The following is a 20,334-nucleotide window of genomic DNA, read 5'->3' as shown; positions in this document are numbered from 1 at the left end:
TATTTTAAAATAATTTTGAAATGGTGGGATGGGTGGGCTACAAATCGGCACAGGCCACGTCGTCGTATCGACCCACGTGGCCACTATTTTATTTATTATTTAGTTCGCTGCATTTATTAATAATAAATAAATTATTAAATCGTAATATTTTCGAAAAAAAATGTCTCTAATTAAATTAATAACAAAAGTTTCCAATATTTTTATAAGAAAAAATAACTTTTTTATTTTCTATATTATTAAATCGTAATATTTTCGAAAAAAAATGTCTCTAATTAAATTAATAACAAAAGTTTCCAATATTTTTATAAGAAAAAATAACTTTTTTATTTTCTATTAGTTCATACCTAATTTTAATTAAAAAAGTTTTAACTTTTTTATTTTCTATTAGTTCATACCTAATTTTAATTAAAAAAGTTTAAACAAAATTAAATTTGATCCATGTATAAATTTAATTTAATTTAATTGCAAAAATTAATGTCTCTAATTAAATTAATAACAAAAGTTTCCAATATTTTTATAAGAAAAAATAACTTTTTTTATTTTCTATTAGTTCATACCTAATTTTAATTAAAAAAAGTTTAAACAAAATTAAATTTGATCCATGTATAAATTTAATTTAATTGCAAAAATTCATAAATTAAAATTTGTAATTTTATTATCATTTTCCTTTTAAAAAGTTTAGTGTTAAATGATTCAATAAATTTGAAAAATTAGGTTAAAAATGGATGGAAATAGTAGCGGTAGAATTGATCGAATGCTCCAAGCGAGTCTCCTCTCTTATTCTAGCTCTCTTGGATTCCGCTGAGCCTTTCATTCACTTGCTAGAATCCGCAATCCCCTGTTAACAGAACAGATATCTCGAATTTGTCCCTCTTCGCATGTAATATATGCTGTGCTTTTCAAGATGTGCACGCAACCTGTTCGTCAAAAGTCCCCAAAGAAAAAATTACACGATAGGTCCTGTGATACACGATAGGTCCTGTGATCGATGCTACTTCAGCCAAAAAACAAGCATATTATGAAGACCCAGTTGGATTCTTTGCTCAACAAGAGGATGTAATTTCTTGGACGTCTAAAATCACCAATTTGGTCAGAACAGGCCAGCCGGACTCGGCTTTTGGCTTCTTCAAGATGATGTTCGCACATGGGCACAGGCCAAATTATGTGACAATGCTGAGCGTATTAAGAGCGATTGACGCATTAAGCTGGGAATCAACGATTGAGGTGATGCATGGAGGAGTGATCAAAATGGGGTTTGAATCAGAAGTGGCAGTTTCAACGGCTCTTCTTGGGTTTTATTCAATGCGTGATATTGGGATCGTTTGGAAGTTGTTTTATCAGATACCTTATAAGGATGTTGTTTTGTGGAGTGCTGTGATCTCGGCATGCGTGAAACATGGCCAGTTTATTGAAGCATTTCATCTTTTCAGAGAGATGCAATATCAAGGTGTTCATCCAAACCATGTAAGCATTGTAAGCATTCTACCTGCTTGTGCTGATTTTGGTGCTCTATCTTTGGGTAAAGAGATTCATGCGTTTTCAATGAGAAGGGATTTTTATTCTATAGTTAACATTCAGAACTCACTCATGGATATGTATTCAAAATGTAGAAATCTTGAGGCATCAATTAGAGTTTTGAAGACTATGAGGAAAAAGGACATGGTGTCATGGAGAACTGTAACTCATGCGTGTATCCAAAACAATTGTCCTAGTAAAGCCTTTAAAATTTTCACAAGGATGCGGTCTTTTGGATTCGAATTGGGCGAAACGATGATGCTGGACTTTATAGCTGCTGTGTTATTAGTTGATGAACTTTTACTTGGCTTGGCTGTTCATTGTCATGCGCTGAAAGGTGGTTTTCTCTGTTTTATTTCAGTTGGAACTGAACTCCTCCAAATGTATGCTAAATTTGGTGAATTGGGGTTGGCCAAACTTACATTTGATGAGCTTGTTGACAAAGATATCATTGCATGGAGTGCAATGATCTCAGCATACTCTCATGGTGAAGAACCACTTAGTGCCATCCAGGCATTTAAAATGATGCAATCAACTAATGAAAGGCCTAATGCTATAACTTTTGTAAGTCTAGTGAATGCCTGTTCTTCACTGGATGCTCAAGAACTGGGAGAAAGTATACACGCTCATATAACGAAATCTGGTTACTCGTCTAATACACGTTTGATGTCTGCTTTGGTTGATTTTTACTGCATACTTAGAAGGGTAAAGCTAGGAGAACATGTTTTTGATGAGATTGTGACAAAGGATTTAGTTTGTTGGAGTACGATGATTAAAGGGTACGGTACGAATGGCTGCGGGAATGAGGCACTCAATACATTTTCAGACATGTTAAGTTATGGTTTGAAGCCGAATGGGACGCTCTTCGTTTCTCTTTTATCGGCTTGTGCTCAATGTGGATTGGAAAAGGAAGGTTGGATGTGGTTTAATTCAATGATTGACGAGTATAACATTACTCCAACAGTGGCACATTATGCTTGTATGGTGGAGTTGCTTGCTAGGCAAGGAAAAATTAGAGAAGCCGTTGAATTTGTGAAGAAAATGGCAGTAGAACCTGATACAAGGATCTGGGGTGCTCTTTTTGCTGGTTGTAAATTAACTCAGGGGTTCTCTGACATCGCTGATTCTATTGTTCAACAGCTCAATGCTTTAGAACCAAACAATTCTGACTTTCATGCAATGTTGCACAACTTTTGTGCTGAGTAAAACAGATGGGAAGATGCGGATGGGTGTTTGGGTTGCTCGACCCTGCTTCGCTTTATTAAAAGCAAAGATCACTGGGAAGTTCGAGGTCTCAACCCTTGTTCTTGTGCGCTAAAGGGCTTATGAAGTGATCGATCGGCCAGCAAAAAGCTCGTTAAGCTTCTTTTCGCTCTCCTCTTCGCTTTTTCAAGGCAGTGGAAAGTCTTCCTGAAAATGCGAAGGTTGAAACAATGAATCCTAGTCAGATAACTGATGGGAGCGGGCAAATTTGTCAGGTAACTCACACAGATGATATAGTAACTTTAACATATGCATGTTATTGACTATCATTGGATTCCACTAAATGTTCTGAGTTTGTCTTGAATTTGAAAGGAAGTTATGGTCTTGGTAGTTTTTATTTACTTGAAACACTTCCATTTCATAACCTATCTATTTATACTAGAGGATGTAGAAGAGCATGAGAAAAACTTATAAGATTATTAGTTAAAAACTTATCTGGCCTTCTTCTTGAATGTTCGAACTTTCCATTCGTGATTCATGTAGGGGGCGGAATTCTTGAAGCGATTCTCGTCAATGCCATCAACAACAGACGTGCCAATCGACTTGGTACTCTCCGCTTGTAGGCTTGTTATTCATTTACTTGGTACTCTCTTCTCTTATAGGCTTGTTATTCATTTGAAGCTTCTACCTTCCACTCCTATTTCTATTGGCTTGAAAATATCAATTAACAACGACTGTACTTGAACATGATTTGTTCTATAGATGGTACAACTGTTGTGGAGTTCTAAGAAAGTATCAATTAATGTTTTAGGTTCCCCAGCATATAACGCACGGTGATCGGTGATCGAGGACGATACTTACAAATGAGAAATGAATAAAAGGTACAAATTCTTCACCAAAGTATGATGCATATAGAAAATTTCCTTGAATCCATTACAATGGTTATTCTTGTAAGTCACTGCAGTCTCTTCACTTCTTTCAAGAAGAAATGGTACTAAAGGAAGCAAGATGGGCACTACAGATGAGAAGCAGCCAAGAACATTTGTGCAAAGTTATGCATCCTAAAATTCCGGGAAAGAAGTATAATTCAACAAAATGAAAGAAAGAAAATCGAACAAGGATAAAGAGAAAGAGAAAGAGACCGATAGGGATGCGAAGCCTATTTACCTTGTTCAAGAATAGTGAAACTCGAGTTCAATAAGAGAATAAAACAAAGCAAGTTCCGCTAAGACAAAGCGGAGCAAAACTAGAACAGGAGGGGCGTGCAGCATTCACCAAAATTCTTCAAAGTGATCGAAAGCAAAATACATCGGTTTAGGTTTTTTTTTTTTGATTTTCCTTCCTATTATTTTTAATATAAAAACAACAGATTTTTATCTTCATTTCTTATGTAACGTATAGAACATTTGATACATCATATTGAAAGTATCATAAATTTATTTTATAAGCAGTCACAGCTCAACTATCAATGTCGAGCCTTGAACGATTCATATTAATAAACAACCGATAGAATAGAATATATCATTCCGAAAGTTCGAATTTTGGTGGACACAAATTTGCTCATTGTTATAATTGGATGATTGAAAAATTCCATCATTTCCTTTAACTTGTCAACTCCCTTCATCAAAGAATGATGCAAACAAATCAGCTGATAAACTACAAACTATTGAAATCCCGCTTCAATTCATCCTATTTCATCAGATTTGGGATGTAATATGGTTCGAAAGGATGAACGGGATACGACAGTTCCAATAAGATTTCACTCATATATTTGAATTTGTAACTACATTATTAGAAGATGAAGAAAATACCAACAATTGATCTTGCAGCAGCCAATACTCAATCAAGAGATAAGAACACTGTATCAGCAGTTGTGTCAAAGGAATTGGGAGCTGATATCTAATCATCAGAAAGACAATTCTCATAGAAAGCAAATTAAGACAACAAAATAAGAAAACACCAAATTACTTTGCCCTACAGCCTATAAATACATATACACAGAAAGCAAGCGCATAAGCCAAACTGCAATTTCCTGATTGATACTTTAATGTCTAAGCCCTCTAAGAACTCAACAGAGAAGATGCTTAACGCAAACTGAAAAAATGTAGTCGAAATCCCGGGGCGTGGTGGTATTGCTAATCTGCCTTCGAAGCATATGACAGTAGGAAGTATCTCTCAATTCCAATTCCAATTCCAACAGTTAATATGACCAAGTAAAGAATGGCTGTCTAGTTCACAAAATGCAAGAAATGAATTTCAAACCTCTACAAAATAAACAGCTGCAAAGCTTATCTGGAGGGAGGGGGAGAGTAATGGGCATGCAACTAACAGATCATATTATGATTTTTTTCCATTTGGATTAATCAGTGAAGTGAAACAATTAATCCCTATATATACAACAAACCTCCGAACCGCACCCTGCAGTTCCGAACGCAGGACAATTGAAGGGTTAGAATCCGAGCTAGGCCAACACCTTGTAGGATGGATGTGTGTGAACATCATCTTTCAGATTACCTCCACGATGGTCACCCACCCCATAAAAAATTTTCCCGGTCACAACAGATATCTTTTTCATCTTCAAACGAGCTCAAGATTACCATCTTGATCTGATTTTTAGGCAATTTCAGGATGCGAGAATTTACCTGCTGAGGGGATTGCTAGCTCCAGATAAAATAAAAAGATCAGTGAATAAATGATCAGCTGTCATCATCCATTGCGCCAATATACGTCAAATCTGTCCGTCTCACCCGCACAGCCCCTTTAAGCCAGTAAGATGCTCGGAAATTCGCATGTTCTCCAGCACCAATTACAGCAGCGTTGCTGGTAGATTGACTTGATCCAGCACCATCTTCTAGAAGCAACCAAGGGTCAATTTCTGTATCATAATCCTGCTGCGGTGGCAAATGTTTCGACTTCCCAGGTGCATTAGGCACAACCCTTGGTGACGCTACTTTGCCCCCTTGAGGCATGTTACTATTTCCAGAACCAAGTCCAGGAGTGGAACTTCTGGATTGAAATGGAGAAAGGGCAGAAGGAGATATTGTTGGTGGCTGGTAAGATAAAAGGCACCGAGCAGAAGGAAGTGGAATGGGCATTGCAGCTTGGATGCGCCATCTAATCATATCAGGTAGTTGCATGTGGTGCAATTCATTCTGTCAACAAATTAATTCAAAACAACTCGTAAGGACGATATTATATTTCCTTCAAGCACCAGATTGAAATGAAACATCCATATAATATTTTGCTTTGGTACAGGATAAGACTATTACTCTTTTAGAATCCGACAAAGATTGGAATTTGCACTGTTAGTGTCGATAGTTTATCACTATGACGTTTAATTCTATATTAAGTTGAATTACCGGCGTGCACATCTAGTGACATTGAAACAGCTAATGCTAGTTATCAATATTGTGGGGCTAGTAGACAACTACGATATCGTGCCCTTTTTCACTCTGTCAACAGAAACAAAATGCAAGAGTTTCCTCTGTAAAAGAAACATTTTGTCCCATCTTCCATTCCAAGGGTCAAAAGAATGATCTAGCATATCGATACAGCAACCTACTAAGCTGATAATATTCTCACATGGTGACTAAAACAAATATCTGGCCCTCCTTCCAGAAATGTTAGAGATGATGTGCGAAAAAACAAGTGGTTCAATATAATGAATAAAAAAAATTGAACTAGAAACAATTGAATATTTGAAGAGTCTATTGTGTAATTATTGCTGCCTTTCACCCTATGCTTTTTCTGTTTCTGTTATGAGAGTAAAAAGTTATTTGTGAAAATGTGAAGACTAAGGTTGATGGCTAACCTGTAAAGTTTCAGCCAGTTCACGAACAAGAGCAGTAGAATCCTTGCTTGTTTCATTGGTCGACTTAGCAGCAGTTTTCAAACCTAGCCAACTTGGCTGGCAACTGCTCAATAGCCCATGTAGAATCAATAACATACTACCAAAAAGACTTTCACCTGGTAGGTCTGCAAATATAGCAAGTGACGCTTCGGAAGATGACTCTACTTCCTTCTTTACCATCGAACTATGGGTGGGACAAAAGGTAAGGTTTGCATCCTCGTGAACTATTCGACTGCCAAGAAGACGAAGGATGACAGAGGCAAGCATATGCCTCATGTTCCGTCCTGATGGCTCCCTGCAAATGGATTTTTTTTTTTTTTAGAAAAACTAGAACTTCACTTGACTGCTGGAAAATTCAGAATGTAATCAGTGCTGCAGACTCTAGTGAACCATGAAAAACCATAATGAAGCAGCGGCAAGAAAAGCATTTATAGACAGTGAGTTGAGAAATGCAAACAATATGTAACGTTAACAAATAAGGCATAAAAAAGAATTGGCATTATCAAAATAGTTAGTATAGCAGAGGGAGTAATCCCAATATTACTCCTAAATTTACCTATCTTCGAGGATGACCGGAAGTAACCTCAATATTAATTGTAAACGCAACGACATTGATGCTCGCAAAGCTGCAGGTGAGGGTAGAGGAGAATCTGTTGAGCCTGTTGAACGTCTAGCTAATCCAGGACTGCCTCCTTTCATTTTGCGATTACTTCCTTTGCTCGTAGGGCCCTCTATCCCTGAGGGCACAAGTCCTGTTTGTTTACTTGACCCTGAAGTAACTGCATTTATTTGTTGCTCAATATTATTCAACTGCTTGATTAAATCATTAGCAAAGGTGTTGCGTGATTCTTCAGAACTCTGATTTATGCATGGAAGAACTAATTCAATAAGAGCCCTCTCGGTCACATGTTGCTGGCTGGAATGCAAGACTTCGTTGTCCAGCATTTCAACAGACTTTTGGCTATACTTGCTAGAATCTGTGCCTTCTTCAACAACCTCTCCTTCTTCAAGATAAGAAGAATCCGAGCCAGAAATACACCAACCCCAAGGCTTCCAAAACATGGTTTTAGTCGATAGACCTTTACTCTCGGCAATATTAGTTAGTCTCTGTCGTATTGATTTCCTTCCAAATAGGACATCTTGACCTCCAAGAAACCATTTGGCTTGCAACAACATTGAATCTTCAAGAGACCTGCCAAAAAGATGAATCACATCTGAGAAAAGAGGTGCAGCATCAGGCCTGACCAACAACCTTGTAAGAATAATCTCAATAAAATTCTTCTCATTATCAGAAGCAGCTACTTTTTCAGGACTTGGTGACGACAAACGAACAGCATCAGCTAAGGACAGATCTCGTGTCTCAAGTGTCTCAAGTTTCTCGATAAGGGCTTGTTCATTCAAAAGAAGCCTAAGTTCCACCCACTGCCAATGAAATTTTGCAGGTTGTAAGGTATCCAAAACATATACAAGCCTGTCCAGCAACTTCATTTTTCTCTCAGAATAATGACCTTTACTATCACCAACTCCCGAAATCCTACTCCCATCATCTTGATTGTACACAGAACTTGGCAACTTACAATCAATAATAGTATTCAAGAATAGCCTTGCACGTAGAGGAACAAAGGCCATGGGCTTCAAGGGAATATCATTCAACTCCAGTATAGCAGCAAATTCTACATCACTTGTATCGTTCATCAAATGGTTATAGAAACCCTGACTATCCCTTAAACAAACATCTCGAAAAGGCAAATGTCTTACAATATCACCAATTGCAATTGTTAAAGATTGACACAGTTGATTCACATCTTCACGAGCAGTAAAAGCAGCATTCTGGATAAAAGGGCGCCATACAACAAATGAGAATATTGAATAGGCAGGAGATAGGACCAAGCTAAGTGGAAGCAACCGTTGCATTCTAAAAAGTGCCACAATAGACGGCTCACCTAGTAGCTCCACAATCAACCCATCAAACACAGTTCTGCAATTTCCAACAAGCAACCTAAACCAATGTACATAATCCTCTATGGAACTTTCAATCTTATGCATTCCCATTGTACGAGTGTTGCCATTTGCATTTGACCTAGTAGTTCTAACAAACTGAATAAAATCTAATCCTTCTTTTAACCTAAAGAGTGTTACCAGCCGTTCCAGACTACAAACCCCCTGAATAACTGCCCCAATGACAAGTGCAGAAATAGCTGCTGCAATTTTTGTGGCTCTACCTATTACTTTGGTGCTATCACCAAAGACATGAGCATTAGATTCATGGGAATCAGCTAATAATTGAAACTGAGATCTTGATGGCTTCCCAGGAGAATATACTCCAGCGAGTGCAGAAAAGGCCTCCGTTGCAAGAGCAATCTCAAATACACGGCTTTGACGTTCTCCTAGAGCTTCCTTGAGTAGGCATAGGCAGGTAATATGAATGCATAAAATCCGCCTGACAAAGTCCAATGAACCAGAAGCGGATGGAAAATTCGAACATCCTCCAGCTATAAAATCAGCCATCTTAGACACAGTTGAACCCAGATTACCAACAATAGCTGAAACAGCAGAAGACACCAAGGATGGATCACCTTCCTGAGCAGCACCACCTGTATGCCTGATGCATTCCATCAATCCTGTAATTATTTTTTGAGCTATCTGATATCCCTCATCTGATTTCTCTGAGACAAGCACCTTCGGCGCACCACCAGTAACGACTTTCCTATCTTTTCCAAACAAATAGTGAAAGGCATCATCAACTTGTCGCTGTACCAGTTCTCGCATACTCATTCCAACTCTAGAGAGTCGTCCACCCCCAATCTTTTGCCTAAAAAAATCATCAAGATCCTCCACACCTGCAGGAACTCCAAGTGGAAGCCCCAACTCTCCATCCAATGAACTTGCTGGATCAAGTTCAGCAATAAGTCTCTTGTCACATGTTGTCTTAAAACTCTTCTCCCATTCAACGACACTAGGTATGCTGCCATACTTTTTCAATAATTGTCGAGCATAAACTACCGCTGCAGAGCCTGAAATACGGCCATTTGAAGCCATAATAGCCATAGCACGATGGACTATAGATGACAACGCTTCTGAAATAAGATCAGCTGCAACAAGTACATTCTCGTACCTGCAAGTACAATGGTAAGAGACATTGAGATAAACAGAAAGAGTCATAATATCTGATAAAGCACCTCCACGACAATATATTACACACGCATGCATGAGTATTGATAGAGAGAGAGAGAGAGAGAGAGAGAGAGAGAGCATGCGATTTATCTAAACAAGCCAAAAGTCTACAGAAAACGTTCATGTCTCATATATTACTTAACAGAGGAGGGGGAAACTAGACAAGCTAAACTTTTGTAGAAAATTGCAGGCGTATAGATCATCTACAGGTATTTATTAATTTACAAGCATAAAACAGAAATACAAACTGGAAAAGAAAAATGAAAGAAACAGAAGTTCTCATAAAATCCTTCTAAATTACATGCTTTGTCAACACCCAGAGGTATTTGCAGGAAGGAAACACGACTCAAAATTAAATCACAGAAATAACTTTATCTACATTCGGTTTCTCATTTCCTATGGTAGTCGGATCTACATGATGTATAATGATCAATGAAAGAAAGAGAGAAGTCTAAATAGATTTCCAGAAGTCACAGGAAGAAAAGGAGGCAGAGAGAAGAAGGCGGAGCAGATCAAGAAAATACAGTCAGATCAATAGTAATTAAGAAATATATGGAATAATGCTAAGAGAGAATAATAACTATTGTAGGCAAGTTCACCAAAAATCCCACCGTCATTGGAAGTATAACGAAAAATCATTACTCAAATAGGAAAAAGATGGTGCACCTTCGGAGAGAAGATAATAGATATGCCTCGCCCACTTCACACACTTGATTTTCTACATTCCTTGGTAAAAGTAGAATGCTCCTCCGGCTGTTCATGGTAGAATTTGAACTAATAAGGACTTTTGGCAGCAACCAGAGGAGAAATTTGACCCCTGAAACAAAATCATTACATACATCTGTTAAATACAATATGGATGAAAGCTGATCCTCGCCAAACTTCCAGCGTATGGTATTCCTATCGTCAACAGCTGTTAAGGACCGACCAAATTGGCCAGCTTTTGTGCTAGTCTTCTCAGTCTCTTCGATAATCTGCTTAACAGCAGTCATAAACCAACCTGAAATTGCTCGCTTCTCAGTAAGTCGAAGTCGTTTTAAACTTTTTCCAATAAAAGCAATATCACCACCATGATTTATTTTGCTAGCATCTATTGGTCTGGTAGAATCACCTTCCATTCCAGATCTATGGTGCGGACAGGCTACCCTATTATCACATACATGACTCGTTGATGCACCCTGACTACCTTCAATCCTAGACGCAGCTAGATGAGCAAGACTTTGTGTCTTGCGTCTTCCCTTTAAAACTGGCTTTGTTGTCTTTACCGGTGGATCAACCTTCAATGTTTCAGAGGATTTAGGCCCCTTCTTCACCCACCACGTATCTTCGTCATCTGATGGAATTGGTGAAGAAGATCCATGAAGGTACAAGGGCTTTTCATCACTTACTTTCCTTTTTTTGGCTCTTCTGCAATCTTCACACCCAGGTGTTGCTTCTGCAATATCTACTTTCCCATATACTGATGCAAAAGACTTCTTAGCAGTCCCTGTAGTATCATCTAGATCAGTATCTGTGGGAGTTGACGAACTGTTTGGAAACCGTAAAAGCAATGATATGGTTTCCTTCAGCTCTTCAATGTCAACTTCACTTATGACACTTTTAGTAGTGCTCATGTTGGACAATGACTTAATTGATTTCAATTGGTTAACAGAAGTAACAGAACTAGAAACCTTGTCGGAGGTTGGACACATCTTTCGCTTTTGATTTAATGATGTATTTGCACAGCTAATATCACTTTTTTGTTCCCATTCGAGCCCATGAAGTACCAGACGACGTTCTTTGGAGTAGACATTTATAATGTCTACAAGTTGTGCTCCTTGTGCAATTTTCCCATCATCCAGAGTGGCATGAATAAAACTTCCGGGTAAATATTTCAAGATTTGTTGGTGTCTCCTCCTTCTATCTGGCTCAACTGCTGGGCCATTGGAGTCCACAATTCCACTAACTATTAGCTGCCTTACATATAAATGAGGATAAAATATACCAGCACGTATAAGTTCCACAATGAGAAACTGAACACGCTCAAAACCTTCTCCTTTTTGCACTTCATGTTGATCAATCCAACAAACAAGAATATCATGTAAAGGACCTGGACTTTCAAACAAGTCTAAAGAACCAGCACCTCCCGACCTTTTCAACCTACTTTTTGGTTCATTTTTCCCAACTGGTTTCCTACCAAATGAACTGTTCTGATGGCTAGAACCCTTTACAATGGTGGAATTGAGTCCAATTGCATTTTCATATTTACGTCCAGATAAACTTCGAAGATCTCTGGCTTTCATTTTCAGAAGCCTAGTGGCAATATAAACCTGAGAAAAAACTTTCCCACCAGTGAGCTTTAGCTCTCGAGGTGCAGCACTCCAAATATCCCTGTAGTCACATGTTGCCCACTCACAAAGAAAAAATACTGAACAAGCAAATGCCACATTGACAGTCTGGTTCCATTTCAATGGCATTCTTAAACACGGGTTTACTTCTTCAAACCAAGCTTCACATATGGATCCGTTACAGCAGTTTTCAAAAAGATATTTATAAGCTACTCTAATATCTCCATGTAGTAGAGACTTATCCAATGCATGCACAGCTTTAGCCACGCTGCAAACTGGGAATTCAGGGTTTACTGCCTTTGCAAGACTGTCTGTACATTTCTGTATTGATGAAACAACATTATCAAAAGCTGAGGATTGATACTGAAAATCAATCCCTTTACTTCTGAATGGACTGGCAACTTCTGCTGAAGCATATCTCAATTTTGTTGCATCTTCAGGTACCTTCGACCCAAAATTCCCTTCATTAACTGTATGTGATACAACACAAGGTGGAAATGGGAAGCAATCCAAAGCAACAAATGTGTCGGGCACAGCCAGAACTAAATAGCGAACCATTTCCACCAAAGCAGATGTTGTGTATGCTCTCCTTGAATTATCTACTAGATCTGACCCACCAGGAAAAGAATCTCGGATAAACCGAACAGAAATTCTGACAAGAGTACGTACATAGGTCTGAGATAGGAGAATTGTATCTAAAACACCATAAATAATTGGCAGCAGCAACTCCAAAAACTCGAGAACATCATTTTCCTGAGAAAACAAACAGGAAAATGAAATCTTTGAGAGATGAAACTAAATACTCAAGATATTTCCAAATTCTTCTCCAATCATTTTAGGATTTAATACCTCTAATTGTCCCAGCACCCAATCGACAATGAGAGAGGGAAGCAGAAGCCCTTCAGCTTGATGCCATAGCAATAGCCTAACCACATACCACCATTTGAAATGTAATGAAGGCTCTTCACCATCAAATATCGCTGAAGGAGGATCACCCTTTGTATGTGGGAACCCAACAGAAAACATTTGCGGAGACTGGTCTTTGTTTGGTGGAGTCAAATGAGAATTGCCTCTTGAAAAAAATTCCTCCACCAGGCATTCCAAATAGTCAACCACATCTTTGGTCCAAAATTCAGTACGCGATAACTGAGCTTTGTCGAATGCTCCACATGATATACTAGCAGAATTAGGGCGCACCTGTAATGTAAAACCATAAACTGCTACATTCAAAATTGTCAACCTAGGTTTAAGTGACCATTACAAAGTTTAAGCACATTCACCTGATTAAGATAAGTAATTTTAATGAACCAAGTTGCTCTCAGCAATGGGACATTATTCCTAATGAGAACTTCAAAAAGAGCCCTTTTCCTATACCCATGAGGAACATTATCTGCCAAAGATCGCAAATGTTTATGCTGTTGTGATAAACCCTGCATCAAGAGGACATAGTGTTTCAAATGAAGTGAGGAGTGGTTGAACTTGAGGAATGTTAAAACACCACTCAACCCAAGAGCTTTAGTTAAAAGGGCATTGGTTATAGTATAAAAGATAGTTTAGCAGCACGAAAAGGTTCATTTACAAGCAAGGGCCATGAAGGACTATACAAGATCCTAACAGTGTCACCGCGTGTTCAATTTAACAATGTCACCGTGTGTTCAATTATCCCTTAACCTAGCTATGTTGGGCTCTTAAACCATTATTGTAGCTCACCATATCTATTTGATACCCCCTTATCCACATCTAACTATCGACTATGGTACATAACTTTCATTGTTCACACATCGCATGTCGATTGGTGGATATAGTCTATGTTGCTGAGCATGCAGCCATTTTTATGGTACAAGATTTTGACTACTCGCTACAACAATATTTTAAATCGTATCCTTAGACATCGTGATGCAATCATATCACATCTCAATTGGGTGTGTATTTTTTTGGTGTTCCCAGTCTTGGTTTGTATATACATAATGATCCATGAGTGCTTTAGGTCGTCCGCTACACAATGACAACCCTCTTTGCTCAATTGATACAAAACACCATGCTTTAGCACCTAGTATAATAACACCTCGTGCAACAACAGGCACCAGTTTGATTACGATAAAATTAATTTCTTAACTCCCCTCGCCATATGGGCCAACAATTTTATATCTTTTCTGTAGTAATTCTTGCTGATACTTGGTAGCGGCAAAAAAAATTCACAATATTATGCATGGGTTGCTTAATCAATCTTTATTTATGGTCCATATTTTGGAGAACGTTTGGCTGATAATAACTCACTTCTTAGTTGCCAAACCCCCTGGTCACTGTGAACAACACCAATCAGTGCAATAGGATGCATGTATTTATCTATCTCTCGACTTGAAACAACCGGAGAAGGTTTGGAAAAGGATCTTTATGAGTGTCCTAGGTTGGGCCAAGAGGGTGTATAGAGTGATTAAATCAAGAAAAAGAGTAAAGAATTCAATGAATCAAAGGCGATCATACTGAATATTAGGCTGTTGATACTTTATAATTCAGTAGTTGCTCTTCATTCTACTAATCAACTTTCAATTAAACTTGGCCTAATGGCTTGGAAATTGGCATAAGTCCTAACAAGTAACTATCAGTTTAATTGGGGAGGAAAATGACGCTATACGTGTCCAAACCCATCCTATCCTAATACCATGTTGAAGTATCACTCAATTAATAGCTAAAACAGATGAAATGGAAATTTTAATTTCTTAAAAGAGAATGTGATCGATTGAAGTATACCAAATGAGAAAATGGAAATTCCCTTTTACTTTCACCCCCCACCCCCACTTATCACGTTAACTAATGTGTGTGTGTGTGTGTGTGTGTGTGTGTGTTCTTGACATAGAAGAATCATGCACGTGAAAATACCCCACTCCTACATGCTTTCACGTGGTTACTCATGCAGCTTACATCACCCATGCACAAATCAGAAAAGAACTACCTCTCTACTATTCAATGTATAGCAATTGAAGAAATAGAAAAGATACTCCCCAAAAAAGGTGAACTAAGTCATAACATGAAATTTATAAAAATTTTGCTCTAAACATTAGTAAAGTATAGGTAGCTAAAATCAATTTTCAATATCCCTTTATTTTCTTCTATGCAGAAGGAAGGAATACCTCAATCCACTTTTTCCGAAAATCTTCACTACAAGGTTTTTGTTCGGGAAAGATGCCAGGCTTTGTTAATAAAGAAACAGATAGGGGAACACCATAAACTTGACCAGCCTGTCATATAATAACGAAAGAAAAATTAGAATGGGGTTAACAAATGGATGGTTAGAAAATCCTTACTAAATAATGAAGAAAGAAAGTTTCACCTTCCGCTTTTGAGCACGTGAATCATTTATGGCCCTCAGACGTTTTCTTATAGCCTGCAGAGAAAGAGAAATAAGTTTCTTACTGCACATCTAACCAATTGATCGCCTTAAAAGCCATAAGAATTAAAATTATTAGCAGTAATAAAATTTTCCAAGTACGCAACATGGGGGGTGGGGGGAATTTGGTAGCTATTGATTCGAGTAACATACATCCTTGCACTTGATGACGAGATGCTTAGAAAATGCTTGAACCTGAGTCAATAAGATTTCTCTGGCCTCCTGACACACTCAACAAAGACAAATAAATTGCATAATCTTTTTTTTTTTTTTTTTTTTTTTTTTTTGCCAAGAAACATAATCTATTACAAACAGAAAGGTTTTGATGAATTAGAAAACAAAATAGGGAAAAGGTTAAATTGCTTATATTGTTATAAACATAAGTCAAACAAGCACTCAATACAAAGAAGAGGTTGGTTAGAATAGTCAAAATATGTTCATCCAATGGTAATTACAAACTTGATCAAGTTGGTCAAGCTCTAAACTCAAATAATTTTATTACATGTAGAATAGTCAAAATATGTTCATCCAATGGTAATTACAAACTTGATCAAGTTGGTCAAGCTCTAAACTCAAATAATTTTATTACATGAACAAGAGCACAATCTAGATAAAAATTAAAATTTTCATCCATGAAGGAAAGATATTTGTCAAGTGAAGCAAGCACATGAATGAGTGTAAGGAAAGCTAATGGGACGAGGAGAAAACATATTGAAGTGCATCATTAGAACCTCCAAAATGTGTGTTCAATTGAATTGCTTATAATCGCTAAGGTAATACATTAAACTTCACCAAACCAGAAAGAAAATACGATTACACAAACTCAATCTAAAAGCTGCTGATAAGAAAGATGTACCTCAAGCCCTTCGACAGTCTCTTTGTATCCAGACTGCGCATACTCTCTAGTGAGGTTCTCCTCAGGACAGCTAGGAGTTTGAGGGTAATAGTCAGGAGGCCCTAACCTAAGATTGACAGAGAACAAAGCATTGTGTGAGAAAAAAAATACTACCCAGGAAAAGAATAGCAAATCCATATAGATGCAATCAATCGAGCACTCAAAATGTTCTATAAAACTTTAAAACTGAAAAGAAAACAATTAAATTTCATTCAACCCATGATGTAAATCAGATCACACAAATATTTAGAAAACGAACTTACAAATTATTGGCATGAAATGAAACAAGAAGATGGTAAAAAGAAAATATTGCAAACCAATACCGATTATTTAAAGCCTCCTTCTCGCACTTCAACTTGTATGGTGCAAGTGGAGCTGGCCGCCTGCAAATCAAGAAATATTCAGTTGATTTCGGGAGAGATAAATTCAAGGTGAAAAAGAAGAGTACCGAAGAATAGGTAAATCGGCATATCCTCCCAGAAATAGAAAAAATTAAACAGCAAGCAAGCCATTAATCCCACTGGCTGCTCATAATCTTGTAAGCAACAAACATTTGAGAAATCAAATGCAATAAATTGCTCTCATTTATATAGTACGGGAGAATTTCAAATGCAACCCAAAAACTATTTGGGAAGTTAGCTATATACTCCTTTTAGTTTGGTAGTCATACCATATATACTCCTTTTAGTTTGATAGTCATACCATTACACAACAAGGGCTAACTTTTATCATTGTCTTTTACAAAAAATAATAATAAAAAAAAATAATTAATAATAATACTTTCATGAGAAAATTATTAAATAAACAAGCCAACAACAAGAATAATAATGATAATAAAACAGCACAAAACAAAAATGAAAGGGGACGATCCAAAAATAAAACCAAAACAAAAAAGTTAGTCCATATCTCACTTCTTTTTATTTCCTTAATTTTCTCAAACCACTCAATTTCCTCAAATCATACATCAAACCATTGTCCATTTCTTTTACTTTTCAGCTGCTTCAATTTTATATCAACATTTCAAAGTTTATAGTTCTAACAGCATGGCATAACTTACGACAACTACAGAGACTTACAGCCTTAAAGGTACATCTGACAAAATTAGAAAAAAAATTCAGGACAGCATCGTAATTAGCTTAATAGGGGAACTTGAAATGGAGAGTTTGCAGTTTTCCCTGAATAAAATGTACATGTCTCAGACCACAATACAGCAGTTAACAAAGTTGCAGACTGATGAAGTAAAAAACTCTTAACTACTACATGCCTTAAAAAAAAGTAACTAAACTGCACAGAGAACAAAAAAGGAAACGTTACAGGAAGAACGTATAAAAAAAGGCTACGGAATCATTATCGCCAAAAAAAAAAAAAAAAAGAATTCCCCAGTTTCACAGAATCTATAAATCTCTTTACCTGGAATTTAAAGGAAAATTGGCTGGCAATGAAGAGGAATCAGCTCGGATAGCATCCCTTGCTGATGGCCCACCTATTGCACTATTATTAACTGCACTAGTGCAGCTGGCAGGATGATACCTTTGCATATCTCCCAACCATCAACTGCATACTTCCGTCAGCATCGGTCTGCTATATAAAGCTGTGCCAAACAGACCACATTCAAATTGCGTGCTTGTAACTTAGTTCTATTGGGTGAAGAACAGGTGTAAGATCCCGTTGCAAATCCTTTGGCCATTCAAGTCCAACCGAGCAATTCAAAAGCTAGTCAATTTCAAACAATAACAAAAAGACATAAACTAAAGATACACGTTCAGAGATTCAAGATCTTGTCCATTTTGTATGAAGTTGAATCCAAGGAATCAGAAACGAATTGCAAACAATCTTAGGAATAAAAGTTTTGTGGTGATAAAACATTGTGGAAATATACAGCGGCAGTGTGAAATAAACAACACGAGTCACAAATTCTGCTTGATGATTGCACATTTCAATGTGCCACAAACCCAGTTCCAGAATTTAACATATCTTGTCAAAGACTATCACAACGAAACTCAAGTTTATATAGTTCAATTACATTTAACATGTCTTGTCAAAAGTTTACAACCAACATCGCATCCATCTAAATTTGCAGTCCATAAGATTGCAGTTTAAATTTTAATCTCAAATAAGTCATGTGACCTGAAGATTATTCAAATTTATAAAAGGCGTAGAGAAACAATGCTTGATATAACATACATTCCCCAGGACTGAACAGAGTAAACTACGGTCAGCATAACACATTAAAGTCGGAGAGGAATACCGTATCTCTTAAAGTACGAGCCAAGGTGATGCCTATACTTCGAAGTTCGTTGGCAAAGCCATACTAAATATGAACCCCAAAAAAGCTCTAATCAGCTCGGAGAACCCTCGTAATGATTAATATAGAAGACTACGCTCAAATACATGAAACAAAACTAAGCTCATTAACAGTTCAGAACGAACTACTATAAACCCTAAATTTCAAGGGCAATTATGCGTGATCTGAACTAAAATTCTAAAACATATAAAATACACACAAAGTACGCAACCGCATCAAATCAAATAACACAATTTGGAAACTAGGGTTTAGGGAAAAACCTGATCCCGAATTCGACGCAGCAAGCCGGTTCTTCTGGTAGTGACTAATTAGGTACAAGTACGCAGTGGAGCAAGGGTTTTCTACACGATTCAGAAGATATCAACAAAGAAGGAGAGAATGGAAGAAAAAATAAATAAAAATACAATATTGGGATTTCACTTGGAGAGCGCAACTGTACGAGATTTTGAAGCCATTAATGGACGCCAAAAGGAAAAGGAAAAGAAAAACTTGCGAGCAGTTTCCAGAGCAGATAAATGGAGGAATTCGTGAAGGAATAAGAAGGGTGTCGGACCTTGAAGGCTTTGACTCTTCAGCTTAATGCTGGTGACGACGACGACGACGCCTCTGGCTACCCCGGTGTTGGAATAATGGAAAGAATGGGGGTGATCTCGTAATTAATAACAAATAAATTTATTTTTATTTATTTAGTTTATATCCACTTTTACTAAATCTTCTTGCTAAAATGCCCACTTTCAAAGTCATTCAAGCATGGCGATTGGGGCAATTTTGCAAATATCCCAAATTTTTGTGCAATCTTTTGAGATTTTATTATTTAATGCGATGAGCATGTGCAGGAAAAACGAGCGTGTACGATGAGTTATCTGATCGTTACTTTAATACAAAACGAGCGTGTACGAGGTAACAGTAACAGTGCATGCATTAATATATCGTAGAGCTATACGACAACACGATAAAAGGTATGTAAGTTGCCCATTACCAAATTAGTCGAATGCGTTTAAAAGTTATTAATTCGAAATTCTCAAATTACGTAATAAAAATACGAGCAAAATATTAGTAATAAAATCATTGCAACCAACTAAAATTATTGTTAGGTTCGCAACCGTGACTTTAATACAAAACGTATGTGTACGAGGTAACAGTAATACAAAACAAGTGTGTACGAGGTAACAGTAATACAAAATGAGCGTGTACGAGGTAACAGTAATAGTGCATGCATTAATATATCGTAGAGCTATACGACAACACGATAAATGGTATGTAAGTTGTCCATTACCAAGTTGGTCGAATGCGTTTAAAAATTATTAATTAGAAATTCAAAATTTACGAGCAAAATATTAGCAATAAAATCACGTTTGGATATAGTGCAACCAACTAAAATTATTGTTAGATTTGCAATTGTGACTTTAATACAAAACGAGCACGTACGAGGTAACAGTGATACAAAACGAGCGTGTACAAGGTAACACTAATAGTGCATGCATTAATATAAAATTATTGTTAGGTTGGCAATCGTGATTTTAATACAAAACGAGTGTGTACGAGGTAACAGTAATACAAAACGAGCGTGTACGAGGTACTAGTAATAATGCATGCTTTAATATCTTGTAGAGCTATACGACAACACGATAAAAGGTATGTAAGTTGTCCGTTATTAAGTTGGTCGATGGCGTTTAA

At 37.2% G+C, this 20,334-nt stretch overlaps 2 protein-coding genes across 14 annotated transcripts; one reads left to right on the top strand and one right to left on the bottom strand.

Annotated features, from left to right (window-relative positions):
- The first annotated feature begins 725 nt into the window (after positions 1 to 725).
- On the top strand, positions 726 to 4,168 carry LOC111799564 (pentatricopeptide repeat-containing protein At2g01510, mitochondrial). Of its 5 annotated transcripts, none has more exons than XM_087125992.1 (4): positions 726 to 1,464; positions 1,611 to 2,993; positions 3,262 to 3,361; positions 3,530 to 4,168. In XM_087125992.1, the coding sequence occupies exons 1-2, from the start codon at positions 1,397 to 1,399 to the stop codon at positions 2,719 to 2,721; spliced, it is 1,179 nt and encodes a 392-aa protein (XP_086982118.1). In that variant the 5' UTR covers positions 726 to 1,396; the 3' UTR covers positions 2,722 to 2,993; positions 3,262 to 3,361; positions 3,530 to 4,168. The 5 variants fall into 5 exon arrangements, with proteins under 5 accessions (XP_086982118.1, XP_086982117.1, XP_023538702.2 ...); XM_087125991.1 differs by having other exon boundaries at positions 726 to 2,993; positions 3,262 to 3,324; positions 3,530 to 3,599; positions 3,683 to 4,168; XM_023682934.2 differs by having other exon boundaries at positions 726 to 2,993; positions 3,530 to 3,599; positions 3,683 to 4,168.
- On the bottom strand, positions 4,040 to 19,321 carry LOC111799563 (mediator of RNA polymerase II transcription subunit 12). Of its 9 annotated transcripts, none has more exons than XM_087125990.1 (14): positions 19,211 to 19,321; positions 18,918 to 18,998; positions 17,763 to 18,065; positions 16,676 to 16,735; positions 16,314 to 16,419; positions 15,611 to 15,679; positions 15,401 to 15,454; positions 15,201 to 15,308; positions 13,350 to 13,499; positions 12,919 to 13,266; positions 10,409 to 12,822; positions 7,125 to 9,683; positions 6,530 to 6,863; positions 4,040 to 5,870 (listed from the first exon to the last, which is right to left on the bottom strand). In XM_087125990.1, exons 3-14 carry the CDS (start codon positions 17,888 to 17,890, stop codon positions 5,415 to 5,417), a joined length of 6,786 nt encoding a protein of 2,261 aa, XP_086982116.1. In that variant the 5' UTR covers positions 17,891 to 18,065; positions 18,918 to 18,998; positions 19,211 to 19,321; the 3' UTR covers positions 4,040 to 5,414. The 9 variants fall into 9 exon arrangements, with proteins under 9 accessions (XP_086982116.1, XP_023538699.2, XP_023538700.2 ...); XM_023682931.2 differs by having other exon boundaries at positions 17,763 to 18,029; XM_023682932.2 differs by having other exon boundaries at positions 17,763 to 17,943.
- Positions 19,322 to 20,334: the final 1,013 nt, after the last annotated feature.

This window comes from Cucurbita pepo, chromosome 8 (genome assembly GCF_057944985.1).
Source record: "Cucurbita pepo subsp. pepo isolate OVF chromosome 8, ASM5794498v1, whole genome shotgun sequence".
In the NCBI taxonomy this organism is placed as follows: Eukaryota; Viridiplantae; Streptophyta; class Magnoliopsida; order Cucurbitales; family Cucurbitaceae; genus Cucurbita; species Cucurbita pepo.
Note: the sequence above shows the minus strand (reverse complement) of the source record. Positions and strands in the feature narration are given on the sequence as shown.